The sequence below is a fragment of the Thunnus thynnus genome, chromosome 9 (assembly GCF_963924715.1).
Source record: "Thunnus thynnus chromosome 9, fThuThy2.1, whole genome shotgun sequence".
Lineage (NCBI taxonomy): Eukaryota > Metazoa > Chordata > Actinopteri > Scombriformes > Scombridae > Thunnus > Thunnus thynnus.
The window spans coordinates 9,307,832-9,331,913 of NC_089525.1; the positions used below are offsets into that span (position 1 = coordinate 9,307,832).

Genomic DNA, 24,082 nt, shown 5'->3' on the forward strand with positions numbered 1-24,082 from the left:
AAGAACACACTCAAACCCACTTGCCCTCGGGGGCCTGTCTGTATCAACACCAGCATCTCCGCATGATCAGAGTCATTACTCTATTAGCTTGATAGTGCATTAAGTGCACTACAAAGAATAAGTGCTGCAGCAGAGAGCTACAGTAAGTGTTTTGACCCTTTTGAGAGCTGTTGAAAACACATTTGTAATTTCTCCCTTGCTCAAGTTCCTTTAAGTAGCCAGCTAAGGGCTGAAGCCACAGTGCTTTTTCTTACATTTGTAGTACATTTACTCTATACAACTTTACTCTATATGATTGATTGTTTATGGATTGCAGAGTGATTGAGGACTTATTGCTGGGAAGAGATATTCTCCACAATCAGGGCACTTAATAGTACATTAAAAATACATTAACAAGTTAATCAGCACTTCCAAGAAATGACGGATAAGGGGCAGCAAGTTAAAATATAGGTGAACAGAGTACATGACCACTGGGTAATAATACTACCTGTCTGCATCAACAGGTGTTAGACAACAAATGCTATTCAAGAGAAGCTCCATAAGCTGTTGCGGTTGTTTTGTGGATCATGAACTGCAGTGATCTTAATTCAATAAGGAAGTTGGAGCACTTAATACGCTGAATGCATTGTATTTGTTCAGCAAATCCAAGTAATTTGCTACTGTTTGGCAAAGATGTTTTTTTTAGTCAAGATGAATGATATTCACAGAAGTTTTTGTATATTCTTGGAGGATGTCAGTTCAATCAGGAGAGACAAGTGAATAAAGCAAAAAGAATTGTTTATTATGCAGATGACATTGATGATTAAGAGTTGTCGAAAGTCATCGGCGCTTAGACTCTACAAGGAGATTTTGAATCGAGGGACATTAGTTCTGAGCAGCAGCAAGATAAATGCCCCTATGGAGTCCAGACACTGGTGGTGGTGGCTGATGTCTTCTGTTGAGACTGATAAGGCTGATGGGGTTGATGAAGTGATGAACTGATGAATCTGCCGAGACTGGGTGGTGATGGGGAGGTGGTGGGGCGCACATAATGGCAGCCTGTAAGCACTAAGGCAGAGAGGGAGAAAAACAACATATCTAAAAAGACAGCCACAAGATGACAGGCTGATAACGAAGCTGTGTCACCATGTTATTGGTTAGATGTGACCAGCTGATGTGAACGGCTGACGTCTTAATTGACATCCAGGTGAATGACAGCAATGAAGTTATGAGTGAGCATACGTGAGTGATAGGATGGTTTGAGGAATAAAACTACAGACCTGACTGAGCATGCAAAAGATCTTCCTGACTGAGATTTCGCTAAGCTCCATTTAAAGTGAAAAAAATTTGTGAAAAAATGCTTTATGTCTCAAATGGTATGGGATTTCTAAGCAAAACCATTATTTTTTTCACTGTGAATATTTTGACTTGTCATAACAGGAAAAGCAGTTATACCTCATAAAATATTGACGTCTTTAGGTGTGTCAATGAGCCAGCATGCATAATACCAGAATCCTAGCACTGACACTCCTACATGAATAGCAACCATTATTGTGGGAGGCCACAATGCATGGTTGGCAGGTACAGAGTCAGTAACTATAGATGTACAGATGTAAGTTGACAGAAGGGGGTTGAGTGGATGGTGAATCTGAAGTGTTGTACTACACACTGATTCTAACTTCTAACCAGTTTTGAGCTTAGTGTGTTTCAGAGGAGCTGCTCACAGCTAGATAAGATGAAGTGGATGGTGATGAAACAGCTCCAAGAACACTTAAGAAAAACAGTAAATAACTATTCAGTTTTTGGAAAAGCATTTTTAAGTTTAAATTTAGGATAAAATAGTGTCTTGACTTTGGTATACTAACAGTAAAAACTACCATACTATAAAGATTAGTATACTGTACATCCTGTGTACAACCTGTATGTACAATACAGTATGGAAATGGGACACAGCATTTGTCTTTTATCTTGTGAAACTCATCAAAGACAGGGGTTGTTGAACTGGAGGAGACACACGACTCAACAAGTGTACTGTACTGTACTGACTGTAGTAAATGTATAGCTCTGGACCTTTCCAAAATGAAAATGGAAAAATATGAAAGAAGGGAACATTGTTTTTCCAATGCAAACTTGACAGCACTGGTCATTTGTCAAAATGTCATTTCTCTTGCAGTAGCAAAGACAGAAGTAGCGTGATCATGTTATGCTGCTGCAAAATCTCCTAAAAATGAGACCCTAGCCCTACCCTGGAAACCTTTTTTTTTTTCAAAAAGCACCTAGTGACAAATTTGGCTACTTTTAAAATTTATTTGGAACCTTTTAGCAACTTTTGAAAACACTAAACTGACTCAAACACTAAAATGCATGCACTGTCCCTTTAGGTGACACAAAAATTATTTTCTCTGTCACACAGTCAAAAGTGCATGAAAGTGATGACAGCTGACAGTTTATGCGTTTACAATGGCTTGCCTGGCAGGAAGTGGCAATAGATTGCAACACTCGGCCAAGGCGAGTGTTTCTCCCCTATCTGTGCATCAACCAGGCAGCCTACTGGATGCGGTAAGTTGACGATTAAGTAAGAGATAAGTTATTGCTAAGAAGCTTTCATTAATAACATAAACTAGAGCAAAAAAATGTGTTGTCTTTATATGACTTTTACAAATAAAAATAAGTGATAATAAACAAACAACACTATACATTAAACAAACACATCTAAACTAACACATTTCACATCATATTTTTTGCAGAGATGGCCAGTCAATTTGAGTTATGTCAATGATGTCATCACCCAGACACCACAATGTCATTTAGCAACTTGTAGCAAGCTTGTAGCAACTTCCCCTGAAAATTATTTGTTTTTTATTTTCCTTTATTCAGTCATCATAAAAATTGTACAAAAATATGAGGAATACAATTAGTTGACAGCTTTTTGCTGTTTCCTTTCAGACCATTTGCATTTATGGATATAAGACTTTCCATTTAAGGAGATTTAAAATAAAAACATGACCTCTGACCATATCCTTTTTTTTCATAATAAAGAAGAACTTCTCTTTTCTGCAAATTAATCTTAGTTCCACATAACACATCACATACATGTTCAACATAAATCCAGAAGAATTTAAGTGACCAAATATTTGTTACAGCAAGTCCAAATCATTTCCCAATTAATGTCCTCAAAGTGATTATTACAATAGTGTTTGCTATAAGAAGTTGCAGGGCAATGTATCATGCGTCTAAACATCTGTTATTACATGTATTATCCTTTATATTGATGCCATTTAACAAAACATCTTAAACGTCTTAAACACTGACTGTTCATTAGATACACGGTTGCCTGGCAACAGTCTTAAAAACATTCTGGTATTGCATCAAGTACTTTGCTATAATCTCATACAGGTATTGGGATACCAAATGTTTTTTAAGAATTCAGTGTATGTAAGTAAGTGACCTTTCTAATTAATCAATTGTGATATCAACAAAATATTTGTTTTGACCCATTTGTTTTATAAGATTGACCTTTTTTTTATATTTGATATTTTTGTTCCATATCAAATATTTGTGGGGCTTTGGGGATTTGTTGGCTTCTCATCTATAAACATAGATGAGAAGCCAACATAAAAGAGCCTTCCTGTGAAATTAGATGACTGAAGAGTTTATTTACATCAAAATAACATAGATGAGAAGCCAACGTAAAAGAGCCTTCCTGTGAAATTAGATGACTGAAGAGTTTATTTACATCAAAATAACATAGATGAGAAGCCAACGTAAAAGAGCCTTCCTGTGAAATTAGATGACTGAAGAGTTTATTTACATCAAAATAACCTTTAAGAAGGAACTCTATACCAACCATTTTTTTAAAGATAAGATTTGGAATTAAGTACCATAACTTATCATTATTTTTGATAAAATGTTTAATCCAGCTCAATTTAACTCATTCTTTGTTTAATTGTTAGATGAATGGAAAGAATCAACTCCTGCTAGTGTATTTATGGTACCAGGGTATGAATGTTTCAGATGGGACACAGATGGTGTGGTACTGGATCCAAATTTTACTTTTAAGAATCATGTTAAAAAAATGGTAAAAACCATAAAGAATAATCTGGCAAACTTTAGACACATCAGAAATTGTCTCTCTCTGGACGCAGCCAAGATATTTATGCATGCTATAATCCTTTCCCATATGTCTTATTGTATTACATGTCGAGCGCAGGCTGGAGAAACAGCCATAAAAACCTCTTGAGTTGTTACAAACTCTAAAAACTCTGGACAAAATGCCAATGCAGTTCCATCACTGTAGGATACTAAAGAAATACAATTTATTGAGCTTTGAGAATTTTAGATTATATTCTAATTTGTGCCTTGTTTATAAAATTTTAAGTGGTTTGGCCCCTCCTCCATTATGTGACTTTGTGCATTTTCGTTATTTGGACTCTATAAAATCCTCCAGAATATCCTCTTTATGAGATTGTACCAGACCATTCGGGCCCGCATTCGGGCAGTCAGCATTTCTGTAAAAGCCACAAGTCAGTGTAATGTCCTACCTGATGATATGAAGAGCTGCAGCTCCTTCAGTACTTTTAGATGAAAACCAGCCATAGCCATAAGCTAACTCTGGTACAGTGCATGAAATGGCAACATTTATGTTTAAAACTGTATATGATCCCTTTCTAATAAAATAAATATAAATAAATAAATAATTTTTCATTTTTTGGAATTAGGGAATGGAAATTTGACTGTATTCTGTCTGCATGATTTTTACAAATATTAATTACTAAATATATTTCTTCTTCTTTGACTGGAATACCTTCTGTATTCTGTTGTCTGAATACTGTCAAGTTTAAGTGGAAAAAGGGTGCATTTTTTTTAATGTTTAGAGATAGTGCACATATATTAGAGAAAGCATTAAGACAATTTAATGAGAGCAGTATCATCAGCTAGCTGACAACATTTGATTTCTTTTCCTGAAGTTTGGATGCCTTGAAAAGAGTCATTATATATATGTAGGCCATTATTTGCATGACTAAAAGACACAAAAATGGAGCTGCAGAATCTCCGTTTTATACCTTGAGAGATGCTGTTTAGACATGAAGTTTAACTGAACTATTGCACTCACTATACAGAGTTTGTATCGCCCTTTTGAAGTATTGAACAAAGCCAAAAAAGTCTAGCACATCAAATAACACATTGTGTTTTACAGTGTCAATGAATAAAATGTAACTGTGTGTGTAACTGAGTTGATCGTTGATTCTGTCAGCAAAGTCAAGTAAAGATGTCAACTTGTCAACTTGTCAATCACAACGTAACCACGCCCTAAAGCATACACTGCTTTATCATCTATTTTACTCTAAATGGGACCATAATTTACAAAATGAACATCATGCTGTATTGAAGAAGACTTGAAACTGGCGATTGAGATCATTAACTCATCAGGAAACAGTTTACTGAGGTAATAAATCAAGTGAGAAGTAGGGTCAATTTCTCATAGATGTCCATACAATCGGACTTCTTTTTGGAGCCAGTGGAGTCGCCCCATGATGGCCATTAGAAAGAATTCAGGTTTAAGGCACTTCCGCATTGGCTTCATTTTTCTGGCCCTGAACTACCTGCTTGACTCATTCATATCTTGGAATGCAAATTTAACAGTGAACTGGACTGGTTCAAACAACACAGATGCCCTCTTTAAGAAAGGACAGAGCAGACTGTTCTTCCTCAGAAACTGTGCTCATTTAATGTGTGCAACAAGCTACTGAGGATGTTTTACCAGTCTGTGGAGTTGAGCACACTGTTCTTTGCAGTGGTGTGCAGCCAAATCTATGGTTGGGCCGGAATTGGACACTTTGGAGGAAATGGCAGAGAGGAGGATGAGAGACAAGATCAGTGCCATCCGTGACAAACCCTCTCACCCACCCAATTGTGAACTGTGGCAAATGGACAGCTCATTCAGACTGTATAACTGTGATAACAGGATAATACAGCTGTGAAGGCTAACTACCACCATCTCCATCCCACCCCACACACTTCTCCATCCTATGTATATGTATGTATATGTGTGTATATATGTATGTATATACAGTATATATGTGTATGTGTATGTACAGTATGTGTGTATGTAAATATCATGTGTATACTGTATGTACAGTATGTATGTATGTGGATATTTATGTGCTGGTCGGAGGTTTGGACCCACGTTCTTATTGAAGTTGGGAGGACAGTGTAGTATATACATGTTTATAATGATATATAATAGATTGAATTCCATTTGCTTGAATTAATTTTACTTGACTTTTTGTTTCATGGTGTCATGAAAAATCTTCAAATGGGCCAATAAATCTTCAGGTCACCCACAACTTAGCAATAAACTCAAAACTTACAAGAGAAAGACTCAAAAAATACACTTGAAGCTGGTAGAGTTCAATGTGAATAGGTTTACTGTGCATAAAGAGCAATACAAAGTAAACCGAAGCCTTTATCCCGGAATAAAGAACCTAATGCAAAATCATAAAACATGATATTATATACTTCTCATAACCCCTCATATTGTGGAGCTTGTTTTCCAGACTCCACGTCATTTTTTTAATCATATTCAAAACCATGTGGTCATTATTGCTGAATTCATCGGTGACCTTGACGCTTTGGTTTATCTTAAAAATAATACTATCTCAGCATCTTCCACCTTTTCACAAAATAAAATGGGCCTAGTGGCCTTTAATCATCTCACACAGAAAACCAAAATGTTATACCACTGATTAGCTTCTTTCTAGCTGCCTGGGAACTGTCTCTTATTGACATAATGTTATCTTTGCACGCTCACTGGCACGTCCGTTTGATCATGGGAAGGCAGTTTCCACCGCACTGGACTGACTAAATAAAGTGTTATCTTACAACATTTTCAGTCAGTACTTCCAGAAAGCATTCATATCTGATATGTCAACTCTATGGTTAAGATATGATTACAATGAGGTATTTTTGTGGTAATGGTTAGAAGAAACTGATGCTAATTACTAATAGAAGACGGCCATGGTCACGCACTTTTTATCCCTCACAGCCTCCTCCTTAAAGGATCATTTTGGTCATATTCTTATTTTTCTTACTGTCAACAAATCCCATGAAAAGACCAAAACCAAATGAATGTATCCTGCTAACAAGTATTGCCTGTGTAGCCAAATCCTGAGATATCTTCTTTACCAGTGTTCAATTTTCAGGGGAAGTTGCTACAGGCAGGTCAATTTGTTGCTAAAAGTTGTTAAATGACGTGATGTCATTAGGTGATGATGTCATTACGTAATGTCGCAATTTGCTGTAACTTCTGCCAGACAGACAGTCTGTGTGGTGTGACTAAGTGCGCAACAGATAAACTGTCACTTCTCATCACTTTCAGGTCTGCGTGGTAGAAGTGCAATCCTTTGTTAAAAATGTGTTGGGAGTAGGTGATGGGAGGTGGCAGCGGGGAACTTTTCTCTGAGATCTGAGGCATACTGGGGGTGGAAGAGATGATGGTTTTGATGAAGGTATTGAAACCACCGGCAGAGGTGCGAATGGGGGCAGATATGGTGGATGAGCACACAGAGGTATGTGCTCAAGTGTGTAGCTCATTTGCAAGGTCTAGGCCCTCCACTGGGCCCACACTGTGGTGTGGGTCATTTTCTTCATCCCATTCCACACCTCCTTTGCATTGTTCTGCTGTATCTTGTCCTCCATTCTCCTTGTAAGATGGAGACTGAAGATGTAGTTGAAAACTCTGCAAAAGTAGTTGTTAGGATTATTTTTATCAAACCGCCTACACTGTTATTGATGTATGACCACTTGTTCACTTGTATTTACTGGATGCATATTTGAGCCGGACCCAGCAACCCCGCTGTCTTTTCAGCAGCAGCTTGAGTCCTTTCATGGAAGTGAACTGCAGCTGTTTTCTTTGGCCATGAGCTAACACACATTAATTGTGGCATTTTATTTTTATTTTTATTTAATCAGTGGTATCTTTTTGCATTGCTGGGAAGTTGTTAAGCTCCCTGGCACTGCTTTGAGTTAACTAATTTCAAAATACAGTTAAGGTTAGTCCATTTATTTTACATCCATCATGATTAATCAGATTTGTGGAGGTAAATTATAAAAAACATGGCTTGTTAAACACCATTAATACTTTAATACCTGGGTGGTCTGATTACACTAAGCTCATTGTAATTCAAATTAATTTCAAATGTTCAATTAATTTCAAATGTTTTCTTTCTCTGTTCTGACAAAACTGGTAATACCCTGCAGACTATGATCTTTATGTAGGTCACCTTATCTTTGAGATTCACTGTTCATCAGCAGTTTGCTGGAGTGTGTCAGAGTAAAAAGGACCCTACCAGAACCACAGGAGAGAAACAAACAGCTTACAAAACATGTATAAAAACTTTGTGGTTTTCTAGCTGCTGACATTGTACACGCAAGAGAACAAGGCGCGTTGGTAGTAGATGTAGAGATTTTGTCTTCCTGGATGCTTCAGGTCAGTTACAACTGTGGTATATCTGACTGTTCAAAAACCATGAACCGCATCTACAGAGTATACAAAGTTTTATATAATAGAACAGCACTTTACTTGTTAATTTTGCAATCATAATAAAAAATTAGAGCTGTAAAGTCACTCACAGAAAGATACATTATATTCAAATGATTCTGTACTCTGTGGTTGTATATGAGGTCTGTATTTTCTCTCATGTTTCACATTTCCATTCACCAACAGACAGGTCCAGGCCTTGTTTAGATAACATCTGACATATTTCCAGCATGAATAAAACTAGTGTATTGAGTGCATGCAAACATACACGCACAAACAGATTTGATCAATTTGTGGAAAGAGGAAAAACAAGTTATATCCCCTTTCAGGAAGCTTCTCATTATTGCTGATCTGATAATTTACAGTGCACTCTGTGAGTCCATATTAAGTGATGCAAGTTATTTTTCAGTGGGAGTAAAGCTGTCATCACTGATAGTAATCTGGTTGTGAGTCAAGAGGTTGTGAATCTTTAACCGGTCGTATGAAGTTATCTGTGCAATTTAGTTGTGATGGCTGTGAGTTGTAAGTGTCCACACATGATTAATTTAAGGCATCATGGGAGTATTTCATGAAATGAATGGACACAAATCACGTCATCATCATCTGAAAATACCACCTTTAATAATGTTAGGTGTTTTTGTACAGCTACAGAGAGCTGTAAGCGCATTTGGAGCATCTGTGGAGATTTTATACGAAAATAAAATGCTTGTGTATTTTGTCTTGCATGATGCAACATTACATTATATGTTTGAATTATGAGACATAATTATTGTTTTGTTTTACCACTAAATTTGTATTATCAGGACCATAAACACATCCTTCTATATTTTTCTGTGAGTGGGGAGAAAATACAGTTTGCAACTTTAGTCCACTTAAAGGACGGGGTCACAATTTTTAAGTCTCTCTTAAAACAATAGCCAGGTGCCCAAATGAACGCTGAAATAGGTTTTTCTTGCCATAAACACGACTCCTGTTCACACTGACCATTAGAAGATCCCTTCATAATGCACTTACAATGTGAGTAACGGGAGTCCTTTTTGTCTTTTGTGCAAAAATGTTTATCTGAAGCTAATATGGAGCTTCAGCCATCCAAATGAGTCAAATCAAGCAGATATCTTTCAATGTTACAGTCTTTTTAGTGCCAAAGTCCCTCTTTTTGTTACCATTCTTCCACCGCAGTTCAATAGGGAAACACTGTATGTGCAAACACAAAGAAGGAATTTGCTGCTAAACAGACTGTAAATGTGGCAGGTATCCACTTGATATGACTAACTCAGACTGCTAAAGTCTCATATAAGCCTCAGATAAACCTTTAAATGCATTTGTGCATGACTGTGTGGTCACACTGTATATTTTGACCCCCATCACTTACATTAAAAGCACATTTGAAGAGGATCTTTTAACAGCCAGTATGAACAGGAGGAATGATTACAGTGAGGAAAACCTCTTTCGCTGTTTATATGGGCACCTGACTGTTGTTTTGCTGGAAGACAGACTTGAAAAATTGTGAACCTATCCTTTAAAAAAACAATATGGATGCATGTAGAGCAAATAAATATCACAAATAATAAACACCTGTAACCTAAGGAGCTTAGAAAATCTAAATTTTTGATGTCAAATTCAACCTCTACTTTTTTTATTAAATATTTTTTTATATTTGAAAAAGGAACCTGAAGGCAGCATAATGTTCATTTGTTAGGGTGATTTGGAAGTGATCTGTATGAAAAAAAAACTTAAGGTTTCCTGCATGATTATGGCCTCTTTCATTCATGCATGACTATTCATCACTATACATTACTAGACCAGCACTGTGATGCTAGTCTCCTGCCTCATGCCTAAATTGGGCATTTTGTGTCCTTCAACTCCTCCCATGATAATTTCCTGTTTTTATTCTGACCTTAAACATAATTTACTTTTCTCATTTTAGATTTGGACAGTGTTTGTGTGTGTGCTCTTGTCCATACAAGAGCACACACACAAACACACACATGCTCTGTGATACACACTTACTCAAACATTTGTCCAGTTAAACAGCATCACGTGCATGTCATGTGCACCAAATTAAAACTAAAACTAAAACCACCTGTTCCCAGTCAACCATCAGAGAAGTGTAGCGGCTAATGAATTAAGCAATGCAAATCGTAACGCCAGAGTGAGTCGATTGATTAGTCATTTTAGGAGAGACTCACATTGTTTGGCAGAGATGACAAAGGCCAGTTAAACATGGCACACCCTAGTTGCTCTGGATACAGTTGTGTGTTTCAGCCTGCCTGCTCTAAAACAACAACACATCCAAAGTTCTGCCAACAGAAGGTGTCACACCTACGCTCAAACAGGGGACATACATTATTCAGTGACTGACACCAAGCCACAGAAACATTTCTCACATTCCCTCTGGGTTCATATGGAGGTACAGACACACTACAGTAAATATTTAATATCAGTCCATCTGAAAGGTTCCCCACTAGCAGTTAAGATTTTTTTGGGTTATATAAACAAGACATCTTGAGAAGTCGCTCCCTGATACCAACTCTCACACAGAGTTCCTCCCTGATCACACAGAGTTCCTCTTTTAGCTCTGTGTTGCATGGAAATACGCACACGCACGCACACAAACACACACAAACACACACACACACACACACACACACACACACACAAACACACACACATACACACACACACACACACACACACACACATAAACATACATAAGTTTAAAGTCAGTGATGTGTGGAACCCCCTCAGGCACAGATTATCCACCAACATGACTCAGATGCAGTCTGGCTCTTCTCCAGACGAGTCATGATGACATGAGTAGACAGTTGAGTTTAAGCAACTAACACGGAAAAAGAGAAGGGAGAAGGATCCACACCCGCATTCCTGTTTCAGCCTCTTTGAAGCTGGCATGGTTTAAAAAAAGCTATCATTTCACATCTAGTTGACACAGGACAATGACTTTCAATCTCATCTTCCTGCCAATACACAGGTGAGTCCTGTGTAAATATGATTCAATTCTCTGTTTAAAGGCAGAAATAGTATACAAGTTTAGAGATAGATAGATAGATAGATAGATAGTTAGATGGATAGATAGATAGATAGATAGATAGATAGATAGATAGATAGATAGATAGATAGATAGATAGTTAGATGGATAAATAGATAGATAGATAGATAGATAGATAGATAGATAGATAGATAGATAGATAGATAGATAGATAGATAGATAGATAGATAGATTGATTGATAGATACATTGATAGATTGATAGATAGTTCAATAAAAGTATCAGGAAAAGGCCTGCTATGTGTAAATATTGGATGAGTCATCTTGACATGTAGGAACACTTTTCTGTGACTGTTTGCCTTCCATGAACTGAATTATACTTATTTTCTTTAAAGATTTAAGTCTATTAAGCACCTTTATCTTTTATTTTCAAATTAAATGCATGCCACACTGATGTTTTTTCAAGGGAACATGGAGTAGATAAGGCCAGAGGAGGTTCAACCTCATTCATGTTAAATGGCACCTGTTAAACTGAAGACTTTACTGGTGGCTTGTTTGCTTGTTCGGGCCTCTGCCTACTTATATAGCACTGTGAAATAGTCATAAAGAAGGAGAAAGGTGTAAAAAGGATCACATGGAAGAGATAAACCACCAGTTTTTGTGTGTGTGTGTGTGTGTGTGTGTGTGTGTGTGTGTGTGTGTGTGTGTGTGTGTGTGTGTGTATGTTTTCAAAGGGTGGAGCAGTGAAGAAACTGTCCAACAGTTAATTGTCATGTGCTTTGAGTGTCACATAGAGCTCACCTCCACGTTTTGAACTCTCTACAGATTATACCAAGTTTTACAGTCAGTCTGGCAGATAGGCTTGTGGTTCTGGCCTGGGTCAGTCACAGAGGGAGGGCTCTCAGCCTCTAGAGGATGGCTGCGGCGGTTCTTACTCATGAAGCTGATGACGGCGCTGCTGTTCCCCGACGGAGCAGTCCTCCCCCTGCTGGTGTGCTGTTTGTTCAGCCTGCGAGCCCTGTTGCTGCTCCGCTCCCCCCACATATCCACCAAGCCCTCCACTGTGCTGCTGGGCCAGCTGGCTCTCACTGACAGTCTTGTGCTGCTGCATTGGGGTCTTCGGCTTGGAGCGACACTGGTCTGTTGGTTGCTGGCGGGCCGTGAGGTTGAGATGGGCCTCATGACAGAGGGGGGATCAGTCCAGTGGAAGGAGGCGGTGAGTGTGCTATGTCAGCAGATGATTGATGGTCACCACCTGGCCTCTTTGCTCCTGCTGGGGTTGCTGGGAATGGAGGCCATGCTGGTCTCACGCTGGCCTCAGCAGACCCGCAGATTCAGGACTTCTCACAGGGCTCAGCTCAGCTGCAGCCTGGTCTGGATACTTGTGCTGCTAGAACTTGGGCTCTCACTAAACTCAAAACTCTTACAGCACCCCAGACCTCATACTAACAGCTCAACACTTCAGGACTCTCAAAGTTCCCTGCTGGGTCTGTTGCCTCCTCCCTCCATGCCAGCTTTCTCCTTCTGTCTGAGGAGGACATTATGGCTGCTGAATTTATGGCTGCATTATGCTGTCCTCTATAGCAAACCACAGAAGAGAAAGAGCTTCTTTCACTGAAAGCTTTGATTGTAAATGATCATGTGTTCAACTAAACAACAGTCCATTCCCAATTTGTATTTTAACATAAAATGTAATAAAAAATACAAAAAATATAATTAAACTGTAAAAATTATTTACATAAAACATAATAAAAATGTATTTAAAAGAATAGTGGCCTCTGTGTTTACTTCTGTGCACGTTTACTTTTGTGATAAAACTATTAAAACCATTATGTGTGACATGCTGCAACATTTTGTGATGGCACAGGTACAGGCAAGTCAAAAAGTCAGTCAGTGGATTCAGTAAATGTCAGTCACACAGCAATATCTATCTAGAGTTTGCTAACGCTAGTTAAAATTAGTCACTATAAACTACTGGTCATAACATGCCAAGTGAGTTCGTAGCAACTAAACCCCTGAGTTTACTGAACTGAGCAAGTGTGTGTTTTATGCTTATGAGCTACACTCTTCATTTGTAACAGAAAGGTTGTGTTATGTTTTGTTTCAAAAGTTACAAAGTGCCAACTTTAATGAAGATGCCATTCTTAGCGTAACATGTGACTTAAAATTATGAGCTACAAGCATGTCATAAAAACATAGTAAAAACTTGAGGTATAATGAATGTGTTACAGTGGACAGATAAATATTGTTAGACATGTCTTTACGTGGGATTTGCAACCACAGGTTTCCTTGGTTTACATAAGAGAAGTGAGAATTTGTAAAGTAAACAGTGGGACATTATGATCTGCTTCATGTAAACTTGTAAATTGTTACGTGGGGGTGGAGCAGGTGAACCCAAGTGCAAACACACAGAGGCAAGGAGACAGGGACATGGTAGGACAAGGTATTTTTTAAAGCATGCCAGGGGAAACTAGCCCTGGTAACTGAGAAACTGGTGCTCGGGCTGGTAGCTCGGAAACCTGGGGTTGAGAGCTTGGACTGGAAGCTGGGAACCAGGGGCCTGTTGCACCAACAGGGCTTACACCTGGTCTTAAGCCAAGTCTGTCATAACTTGGCATTCTAAGTCTGACCTAATAGTTAATCTAGACTTAAGCCCTCTTCTCACTAATATCGGGCATAAACCTTATGCCTAGTCAGGAGCAGGCATTAAGTCAAAATGTAGGCCATTTCTATATGAACAACTTCAAACAACACTCCTTGTAACACTGATCAACATTGTAAGGACGATAGCGTGTCTCGTATATATCGCCTTTACAATGAGCAGGCTTTTAGACAGCAGAGAGTTATTTGGGACAGAAGCAATCCACTGGAAATACACAATGATGAGAAGCTGATCAAGAGATTTCGATCTTGTAGGAGGGATCTATTTGAACTTATTGAAGAGCTGTCACCGGAAATGCACTTGTCACCCGCATTGCAGCTGCTAACAATTTTTTTTCACCTTGAACAGAAACTATAATTAGCCTATTTCTTCAGTTACACCCATTTAAACTTCAGTAATGGCCTTTGTGCTGTCTTTATGCTGAATTAGTCATTTCATACCTAAAACTGTCTGCAAATTTATGCTGAATTACTAAACAAATGTGTAAACCTTTTTCCTTTTAAATCATCACCTCATGTTAATTCTAAATATGAAAGAATGAAATTGCCTTTTCGTTTTCTCTGATCTTCCATAACGTTGCCACAAATTAGAAATGATTAGCTACAAATCAGCAAGGCAGCAGGAGATTGTTAACATTGTATCCTAGCAATGCACGCTGCTAGGCAATAGTCATAGTTGTGTGAGCATTCAAATAGACATGCATGGCTAAGACTGGGCCTAGTTAAGACTATGCTCAAGGTCCTGTTTACACCTGGTATTAACATCCGTCTCCACATGCGTCTTAAGTGACCACTTGTGATCGGATCTCACTTCCCCGCTCTAAATGCAAATAAACACGGACATCATTTTCGCTCACAAAGACCAAATTTGTTTGAGAGAGAGAGAGAGAGAGAGAATTGAGTTGAGAGAGAGTTGAACAAAGATCAGAGTCCCCTCTGCCAGCTGCTGCTGAAGCTCTGCCCACACACACCAAAAACAATCTGGCCCAACCAAATCATCTCAAAACAAAAAGAGAAGTATATTGAATATTGGAACGAAACCATATAATCACAAAGTAAATTAGAATTGTATTTGACCCTAAACAGAGATTACATGGTGGAAGAGTACCTGACCACCGTGACTGATAGAGAATTGAGAAAAACGCTGACAATGTGCAGACTGAGTGGTCACAGCCTGGACATAGAAACAGGCCGTCACAGGCAGAACAGGCTCCCCAGGAAGGCCAGGGTGTGTTCACTTTGTCATAAAGGAGAAGTTGAGACAGAATCTCACTTCCTACTATACAGTGACAGATATAAAGATATAAAGATCTTCAGAAACTGTCCTATCTATGTGGGGAGAAAAGTCAATGTGCAGTAATAGCTGCAAAATATATTAAGTCTTGTCATAATCTAAGAGAAATAACCTCTGTAGTAAATGTTTCTGTGTGATTACATCTGTAAAAATGCCTTTTATTATATTGTATTCCATATTATTGTTTATATTTACATATTATTGTATAATTATTAATCATCTGTCAATGTTTATAATTTTCTGTATTGCTTTGGCAATGTAGATTTCTGATCTGTCATGCCAATAAAGCTTATTTGAATTGAATTGAATTGAATTGAATTGAGAGAGAGAGAGAGAGAGAGAGAGAGAGAGAGAGAGAGAGAGAGAGAGAGAGAGAGAGAGAGAGAGAGAGAGAGAGAGAGAGAGAGAGAGAGAGAGAGAGAGAGAACTTTTTCAGAAAAGATCCAGACTACAGAGAGACACCAGCTTCACAATTGGAAACAACCCTGTTGAACAAACAAACAAATCATTATACATATTTAGGACTAAAAATTTCAAACAGGAAATTTTAGCTTGGCTGTGAATGAACTAAAAGACAAAGCAAAAAGAGCTTTCTATGTCATCAAGAGATCAATAAACACTGAACTACCGATTAGAACTTGGCTCAAAATTATCAAATCAATCATTGAACCCATTGCATTATATGGCAGCGAGGTGTGGGGAACACAAATTCAACAAGACTAGACAAAATGGGACAAACATCCAATTGAAATCCTGCATACAGAGTTCTGCAAAAGTATCCTCCATGTGCAGAGAAAAGCTCCCAACTCTGCCTGCAGAGCTGAATTAGGCCAATATCCTCTACTATTAAACATTCAAAAACGAGCCCTAAATTTCTGGAATCATATTAAAACAAGTGACCCACTCTCCTTTTCATACAAGGCCCTACGCAGCCAGGAGTTGAACCAAGGAAGGAGTCCCCTCCTGCCTACTGGTCCTGAGGCTGAACGAAACATCAACCACTCAGGTCTTTACACCAGGACCACCTCAGCTTCAGGACACATGCACTCAGAAAATTAGACCAAACCAAATTATGATGAAAGAAAAAGAAAAATAGGTGGAGGTGGATGACATTTTAATTCACATGAAAAACAAATTAATTTGTTTATCCTTTTATCAAACAAGTTGAACTGCTTTGGACCCAGAGGCAGCAATGCAATTCCCTGCCTAGTCTGCCGGAAAATAGAGGTCCTCGGTTGAGTAGGTGGTCCTTCAATATGGTCCAGGACGATTGCATTTACATTGCTAAATGAATGTGGTCACATGCGGCCCAGACCACCTCCGAATGTGGTCTGAGTGATTGGATCTCAATCCGTCCTCAATGCGTCTTGGGTGCGTTTACACCTGTATTTAGAGCTGTCCACTTGTGATCGGATCACCCGAGGCCTGAGTTTGGTTGGTGCAACTGATGTAAAGTTCATTCTTAAGACTGGTCTTAACAAAGGCTGACTTAGCAGATAGGACCAGAGTTAGTAAAGACCAGTTGATGCAACCCATCCCAGAATCTGTGGAAGCTGGGCAGAGCATGGGTTCAAGGCAGGGACGCGGGGCTGACGAGATGAGGGACAGGAGCCAGGCACCGGAGACAGAGCAAACGGGACTGCAGGGAACAGGAGACAGGGACGGAAGCAGAGCAGATGGGACTGCAGGGAACAGGGGAAACAGCATCAGAAGAGGATACAGGCCACACCAAAAACACTCAGGATGAATACAGGCAACAAACGGCTTGAAGCATAGACTGACTGGTGCAGAGGCTACAGTCTGGCCGTGAGGCTCTGGCAGGGCTGAGTATAAGCAGAGGTCTTGATTATGGAATGGGTCGGAGCCAGAGGGGCTCTCATTCTGACTCTAGTACACCTGTCTCCACTCACACAATCATACACAAGGACAGAGAAGGAGAGAGACACTGGGAAAGTGGCAACAGGGAAGGACACACAAGACAGAGGCAGGAATCGTGACAGTAAATATGCTGCAGTCTCACTGCTGTTTGATCTGGCAGACAGCCCAGGATAAGATGTTAGTATAAAATACAACTCTCTAGTAGACAAATGTTAAACAGCACATGGCAGTATCTTCAGTAGAGTATTATTTAATGTTGCTTTTCACAGCCCCTAATGCATTTCTACAGATGTGTTCTGTTTATATATCATCTCTCTCTCTAATTAACAAACTATGACTTCTAAACTATGACTTATCTTATTGTGCCACCTCTTGGTCACAGGCTTGTACAACAACAACACAACCACTTTGTAAACTGTTTGAACAAGCTCTTAAAGCACAGGAGAAAAAAAGGAACTCATACCACTCTTGCGATATTATCAAAAAAATACAACTTATTGAGCTTTGAAAACTTTTTGTGTATGACAAATGTTTATTTAATTTTTAAGATACTACATGGTTTAGCTCCCCCACCCTTAAACAATTTATTCTAACAGCTCATGGTGAAATAAGATAAGCAAGATCTTTAACAAGGGGAAACTGTTACATAAAACATTGCCCAACAAAAGTTGCCCGAACCGCTTTTTCAATTGCAGCAACAAAACAGTGGAATTCTATAACTACAAATACCAAGAGTGCATTAGTTTTAATCAGTTTAAAACTAATGTTAAAAATGGTTGAAAGACAGACCGTCATGTTGTCATTAAGGTCTGATAATGCCTCTCTGAATGTATATGCACTGGTCTGTCCTGTAGGTGTAGTGTCATGTGAAATTATCATTTTTATATTGTTATATGTGCATGTATACACTGTCAGGGACAACAGATGGAAACTAGCATTTTGCTATGTCTGATGCAATACAGCAAGAGCCGTGCCTGACATGAACTAGGATGGTCCAGTAGCTTGAAAAAAAATGTTTTTCTTTTCTAATTGATGGAAATGACTCCAGCTTAATTTGTTTAATGCTTGCCATCCACCCAGCTACTCTACTGTGCAGACAACACGTACATACACAGTGGAAAGGCATTTGCTGCTTATGAGTCAAACATGGGTCAGGCTGATAAGACAAGTGCCACAAACACAGGGCTTTATGCCTGCAGGCAGCACCCAGCCATCCTGTGGCTTTAGCTCTGATATCAGCCTCTATGATCATCCATGCATTACACAAATTTATCACTGAGGATATGAAAGATCAAAGGTGTACATCCTGTGAGTAAACTGTTTGGACATAATCTGTGATGTAACCACATTACAAACTGCAGCCACTGCTGAAAAATGTCTGTTCTACTTTGATGCTGTGAGCAAGGAGGAGAAATGCTCTTTATATAAAGTTATTGTAGATTTATTTCACATTTAATGGCACAGCTTCATTTTCCTTTAAAGTCATGGCACCATTGTGAGTAATTCAGGATTATTGCTGTACAGGATATGTCCAGGAGAGGGAAGCACAGAGTCTGCTTTTATATGTAAAAAGCTCTAAACAAGTGAAAAGAGCTGAAGAGGCTGAAGAGACTCAGCTACTGCACCAGGCTGATTAGTATGGCTGCTTCAGTGTGTGTGTAGCTATAACTTCAAGTGTTTCTACGGGGTGAAGAGGAGTGAGGGAGAAACACTGGTGGCAGCTTCCTTCCCATGATGCTCTCTGTTTAGCAACGGTGGTGGCGGCCCTGCACAATGTACTTTGGCACTGGAGCTGTCACTTATCAGCAAACAATGTGGGAGGTCAGACTTAAAAATAACAATGGATCCTCCTTGTCCTCTTCAACAAGTCAAGGTAATTTATGTTTCATTTCAATGGAGGGAGGACAATAGATTGTGATGATGAGTTCAAATCCAGAATGGTGAGGGAACTTCCTCAAGCACAAAAAAGATGTAGACTAATGAAAAATAGATTTTTAGAAATAACATGGTCCTAGTCAGCTCCAGTGCACTCAATTCCTTTAATTATTTGGAATTTTTGTTTTTTTATTTACTTAGTCAACTAATTTAATTGTATTTTCTGTACAATTTCTCAAGTTGAATGTTTAAATACTGTTTCAAAGCCAGGAATAAAATACTGAGGGGGAAATACAGTATGATTCATTTATTCTCAGTACTGACTAAAATGTGTCTGTAAAACATGTAAAGTGGCAATTATCTAGAGTTGATATCGAATTCTTGGTCAGATTTGTAGGCTTGTTTGCTTATTCTTTAATCATACATTTCCTAATTAAAATCAGAAAACTTTAGACTATATCTTATTGTGGCAAAACTTTTAACACTGATGTTGGTTTCAAAGGTATCATATTGACATTATGTCAATACCCAGCCCTAGGTAGAAATGGCCTAAAAGTAGTCAAATGAAAGTATGTCTGAACATGTTGGAATGAGCCTGTAAAATACCCCCCATGTCTAAGTTTCTTTTTATGGTAGAATATAAACTCCCCCTTGACTGCTAAATCCCTCAAATTCCCAGAAATAATACAAAAATGACCTCAAAGTCCACGAAGGTAGCTACAGTCCTGGTTCCCCATGGATGAAACACTGCAACATATCTCTTTGCCAATCATTATACTGTACAGTATGTCCTCCTGCTGTGACATGCAGTTTTACCACCCCCCTATGGACTGTGTGATGTTGGCCATGTTAGTATACAGTGGTGAGATACACCAACATTTACCCAACAGTGTGAATTAGCAACATGCACAATACCAGGACCCTGAAACTGAAGCAGCTAAATGGAATTCAGCCATTGTTCACTTTATTATTTACACTGTGACATGTCAAAATATAGAGATATAAAATGAATACAAGGAAGCTATAAATGTCTATAGAACATTATGTCTAACATCCAATAATTTCATTGTCAAAAAATTCAGTCTTGGTCCAATCTTTTTAATAACACCAAATATAACAGAAATGATAAAACAAGCTTTCAGATTTCATCTAACTATCAGAAAGTCATTTATCATTAACTTGATTTGCCTTTATATGAGACACTGAGATCATGACCTCTGTATTTTTTCAGACTTTTAGGTTAACACAAATGAATGAGTAAAACATAAATAAATGATTTAGTATCTCTCCAACAGAATTTTATTCTTGACAGTGAAGAAGACTTTGAAACAGCATTTTGATCGGCATGTAGGAAAATGAAATGGGAACGCTTAATTTTACACGGCTGTAATTTCCCAGTAATTTTCCAGAAAGTTACCTGGAAATAATGATTTAATTCGGTACTAATTATAGGGACAACAAAGACAAAGTTATTTTAGTTTTTAGTTAAGCTAATGTTGATTTCCAGAGGAGTTTCCTTGAAAGAACTGTTCTGTTTAAAGGTATACTATGCAGGATTTGTTGGTTGGTGTTTGTAAACACAGCATTCAAAGTTGGTCCCCACGGCTCACTGTGTGAGTAAGAGAGAGAGAGAGTGGCGGTCAAGCAAGCTAGAGGGTGAATGAAGAGAGAAAAGCTGTGATTCAGATAAATAAAATGTTATTTTCTGATTGTTTCACTGTAGTTTTGTTCTAAAGCAGAAATAAACACGCCCACACTTCCACACACCTCTGCACAACCCTGCAGGAAGGTGCCACATTACCGGATTTTGTGTGAATGCAGAGCTTCATCCTGTCCACTGTGGCCTCTCTGCTCTGCGTGTGTATAGCTCAGCCCCACCCTCCGTCAAGCAGACACACAGACCTGCAGCTCTTTATACGTCCATGACACACAGACAGAGAGCAGAGCGGAGCAGAGGAGAGAGACGGAGACAGCGATGTAACCTGGTCACTATGCTACGAGTTTAGACCTCACACCCTGCGCGCTATTGACTGGGGGCTACACACCCACTGCCCAAAGGTTGACACCCAGAAACGTCCTGAACACAGCAAAATAATAAGAAAATAAGAAAATACAGGTAGAGGGCAGATAAATACACCACCACACACTTCTAGTGGGTCATAAGTGATGGTTGAGAGGGATTACTTTTGTACTGAATACTGTATAATACACCTTTAAATAAAACTTGCAGAAAATAAAATTGACCTACTATGATCCAATAAATAAAATAAAAGAAACAATAAACAAACAAATAGATAATTAAAACATTTTGAGATGTTTTTCTAGGTATCGTGGTGGGATGTTGGGGGGACTTTGACTTATGACATCAGTATTTCTAATGGCTCCGGCCCTTGCAACATAGATGCTTTATCTGCTGTATCACACCAATAAAGCAGATTAGAATAGAGCTAAATTCAACTATCCCTTCAAGTCATGCCAATTTTCCTCTATAAAGACCATCTTTGGAAATGGACTGATCAAATCTGTGACAGCTGACTTTTTACTTTATGTGCCCTGAGGCAAGGTAGCCTACATCAGCCCATTATATCACAGAGACAAACAGCCGGCTCTGTCTGCACAGGCCGGGGTCAGTCTGGTCAGCCTGTCTGCCTCGCCTCTCAGTCTGGAGAACGAGCGCTTACCCATGGCTGCTCATGCTGCACCTATCAGTGCTGTGGGATAAACAGCTCCTGCTTGATCTCAGGCTGTAGCTGCAGACAGTCCCTCTGTGGCCTCAGTCACAGCCAGGAGCATTGATCCGGGCTCCGCTGCGCTGTGGATGAGTCGGCCTGTATTCAGGTCAGAGCTGAGCGCTGGCTCACAGGGGCTAAGGTCAGCTCTAGACATACACACATTCACGCTTAGGACACCCCACTGCAGTCATGTTACTATCAGTCCATAAAGCCTGTGAAGCCCACAGCTCCCGTGTTGTACTGCCTTGCTGCCTTTGTCCAGCCCTGTTGTCAGGGCAGTGGTATGTATGGCACGATGGGGCTGCCCCTAAACCCTCCTGTAGCCAATGAATGAGAGGATGGACGGAGGCAAAGGGAGGAAAGCAAAGGAAATACACTCATCATCGCATTAAAGGAGAGCAGGACAGAGAGGTCGGAGAGGAGAGGAGATGGAGGGAGGGAGAGGAGAGGGTGGAGGAGGGGTGTGGGGGGTTGCAGTAATAGGGTCTTTGTTCTGGTTGGTGTGACTCACAAAGCCTTGGCCGGTGCAGCAGAGCTTAGTTACCGTTACCAAACACAGAGAAAGAGGAGGGAGGATGTGTGTAAGGACTGGGGGATATTTCTGCAGCCCAATCAAACCTCACTTGTCTTACGGCTTATCCAATCATCAAATTTCAGCAGCTTTTACTGGTCTGTCTTGGGGTTTTCTGTCTCTTGCTTGGGTCCAATTGGCTGCTTCGGCTGACATCACAGACAGATTGTCCGACTTACTTTTGTGGGAGTTACACAAAGTAACTTTTTAAGTAACTGACCCAGAACATGCAGTAGTCTTTTGCAGTAATATCTCTTCTTTGATTAAACTGAATTTTTTTGGCAGATGAGATCTAAAACTCAAGACTGACCAGCATTAACACTCTGTAGGCTATTTATTTGTACAAAAAACATTTACTCAAAGGACATGAAAACTTGTCAATCACATCTTTGGGACTTCAGCCCTACCTGAACTTGAAGAATTTACCTAAAATGGTTGTCATGACAATTTCAACTTAGTTTTGTGAGGAAAATTTCGTATTTCAAAAATATTATGGTCAACTTAGTGTTTTTAATAGTACTGGGTATAATTAGAAAATACTGTATGTTCTTATGTAATTATCATACAAACATGATAATGTGTTGTTCTAAATGTCTTTTTAGATAGCTAGGGGAGCTGGTCGATCCACCAGTGTGATCCTGACTGAAATATCTTGACAGCTATTGGATGGATTCGGATCCAGTGCCATATATCATATCAAAATTTCAACTTGTCCACTTTGGTTTGTGAAGAAATACCTGCTAAACTCAAGACATTCCCGTCACACCTCAACTGTATTTAGTGCTAATTAGTGAATGTTAGCATGCTAACAATATGCTAAACTAAGATTGAGAACATGGAGAACATTACACCTGCTAAACAATAACATGTTAGCATTGTCATAGTATCCCTGTTGGCATTCTGGTGTTAGCACTTAGCTTAAAGCACCACTGTGCTAAAGATGTGGACTCCATTATATCACCTCTATAATTAGCTAGTCACTGCTGCCAAAATTATGTCTTTACCAAATTAATGGGAAACTCTTTGAGAAGATTTTAAAATACTTGCTATTGAAGCAGTGCCATGTGTCAGCTGTCTAAATGAAGTAAAATACTGGAATCATGTCATGTAACCTCAATAAGGAAACATGTTTTTATCACAATGTGTGACTCATACGTCTTAACGGCACACTCACTTCAACACCAACAATCAAGTGGCTAAAGACATCTGGCGGTGTTTAATTCACTGCATGTGTGCATGTTAAATGTATGTGTGGGTGTGTGTGTGTGTGTGTGTGTGTCTGTGTGTGCTCTGAGTTCAGCTTATGCAGTAAGCAGGATGTCCTGTCCTCCCTGCTGCTATTGTGGAGTGGTCAGCCTGCCAGACGCTACCCCCAAAGACCACTTCCTCTGTCAAGTGTCCCTCTTTCTCTCTGTCGCTTACACACACACACCCACACACAGCCCCATGCCAGTCTGAACACAATGGGAACCTGTCCAACACCGCCCTGTCACCTGGCTAAAAATAACTGTTTTGGTAGGTTCAGACATGAAGATTGTATTGTAACAA

The 24,082-nt window shown here is 39.2% G+C and overlaps 1 protein-coding gene and 1 long non-coding RNA gene across 2 annotated transcripts; one reads left to right on the plus strand and one right to left on the minus strand.

Moving 5' to 3' along the window:
* Window positions 1–760: 760 nt before the first annotated feature.
* Window positions 761–22,750, minus strand: LOC137189069 (uncharacterized). Its single transcript, XR_010929582.1, has 2 exons — window positions 21,913–22,750; window positions 761–1,047 (listed from the first exon to the last, which is right to left on the minus strand). It is a non-coding gene; the product is annotated as an uncharacterized lncRNA (long non-coding RNA).
* LOC137189063 (uncharacterized) lies at window positions 10,145–13,206 on the plus strand. The gene is made up of 2 exons (XM_067598708.1): window positions 10,145–11,507; window positions 12,349–13,206. Exons 1-2 carry the CDS (start codon window positions 11,473–11,475, stop codon window positions 13,139–13,141), a joined length of 828 nt encoding a protein of 275 aa, XP_067454809.1. The 5' UTR covers window positions 10,145–11,472; the 3' UTR covers window positions 13,142–13,206.
* Window positions 22,751–24,082: the final 1,332 nt, after the last annotated feature.

Bases quoted from the DNA above. Each gene is read 5' to 3' on its own strand.
- LOC137189063 (XM_067598708.1), top strand. From the start codon at position 11,473: ATGACTTTCAATCTCATCTTCCTGCCAATACACAG. The intron at 11,508-12,348 runs GTGAGTCCTGTG...AACTCTCTACAG, and splicing joins ATCTTCCTGCCAATACACAG to ATTATACCAAGTTTTACAGT.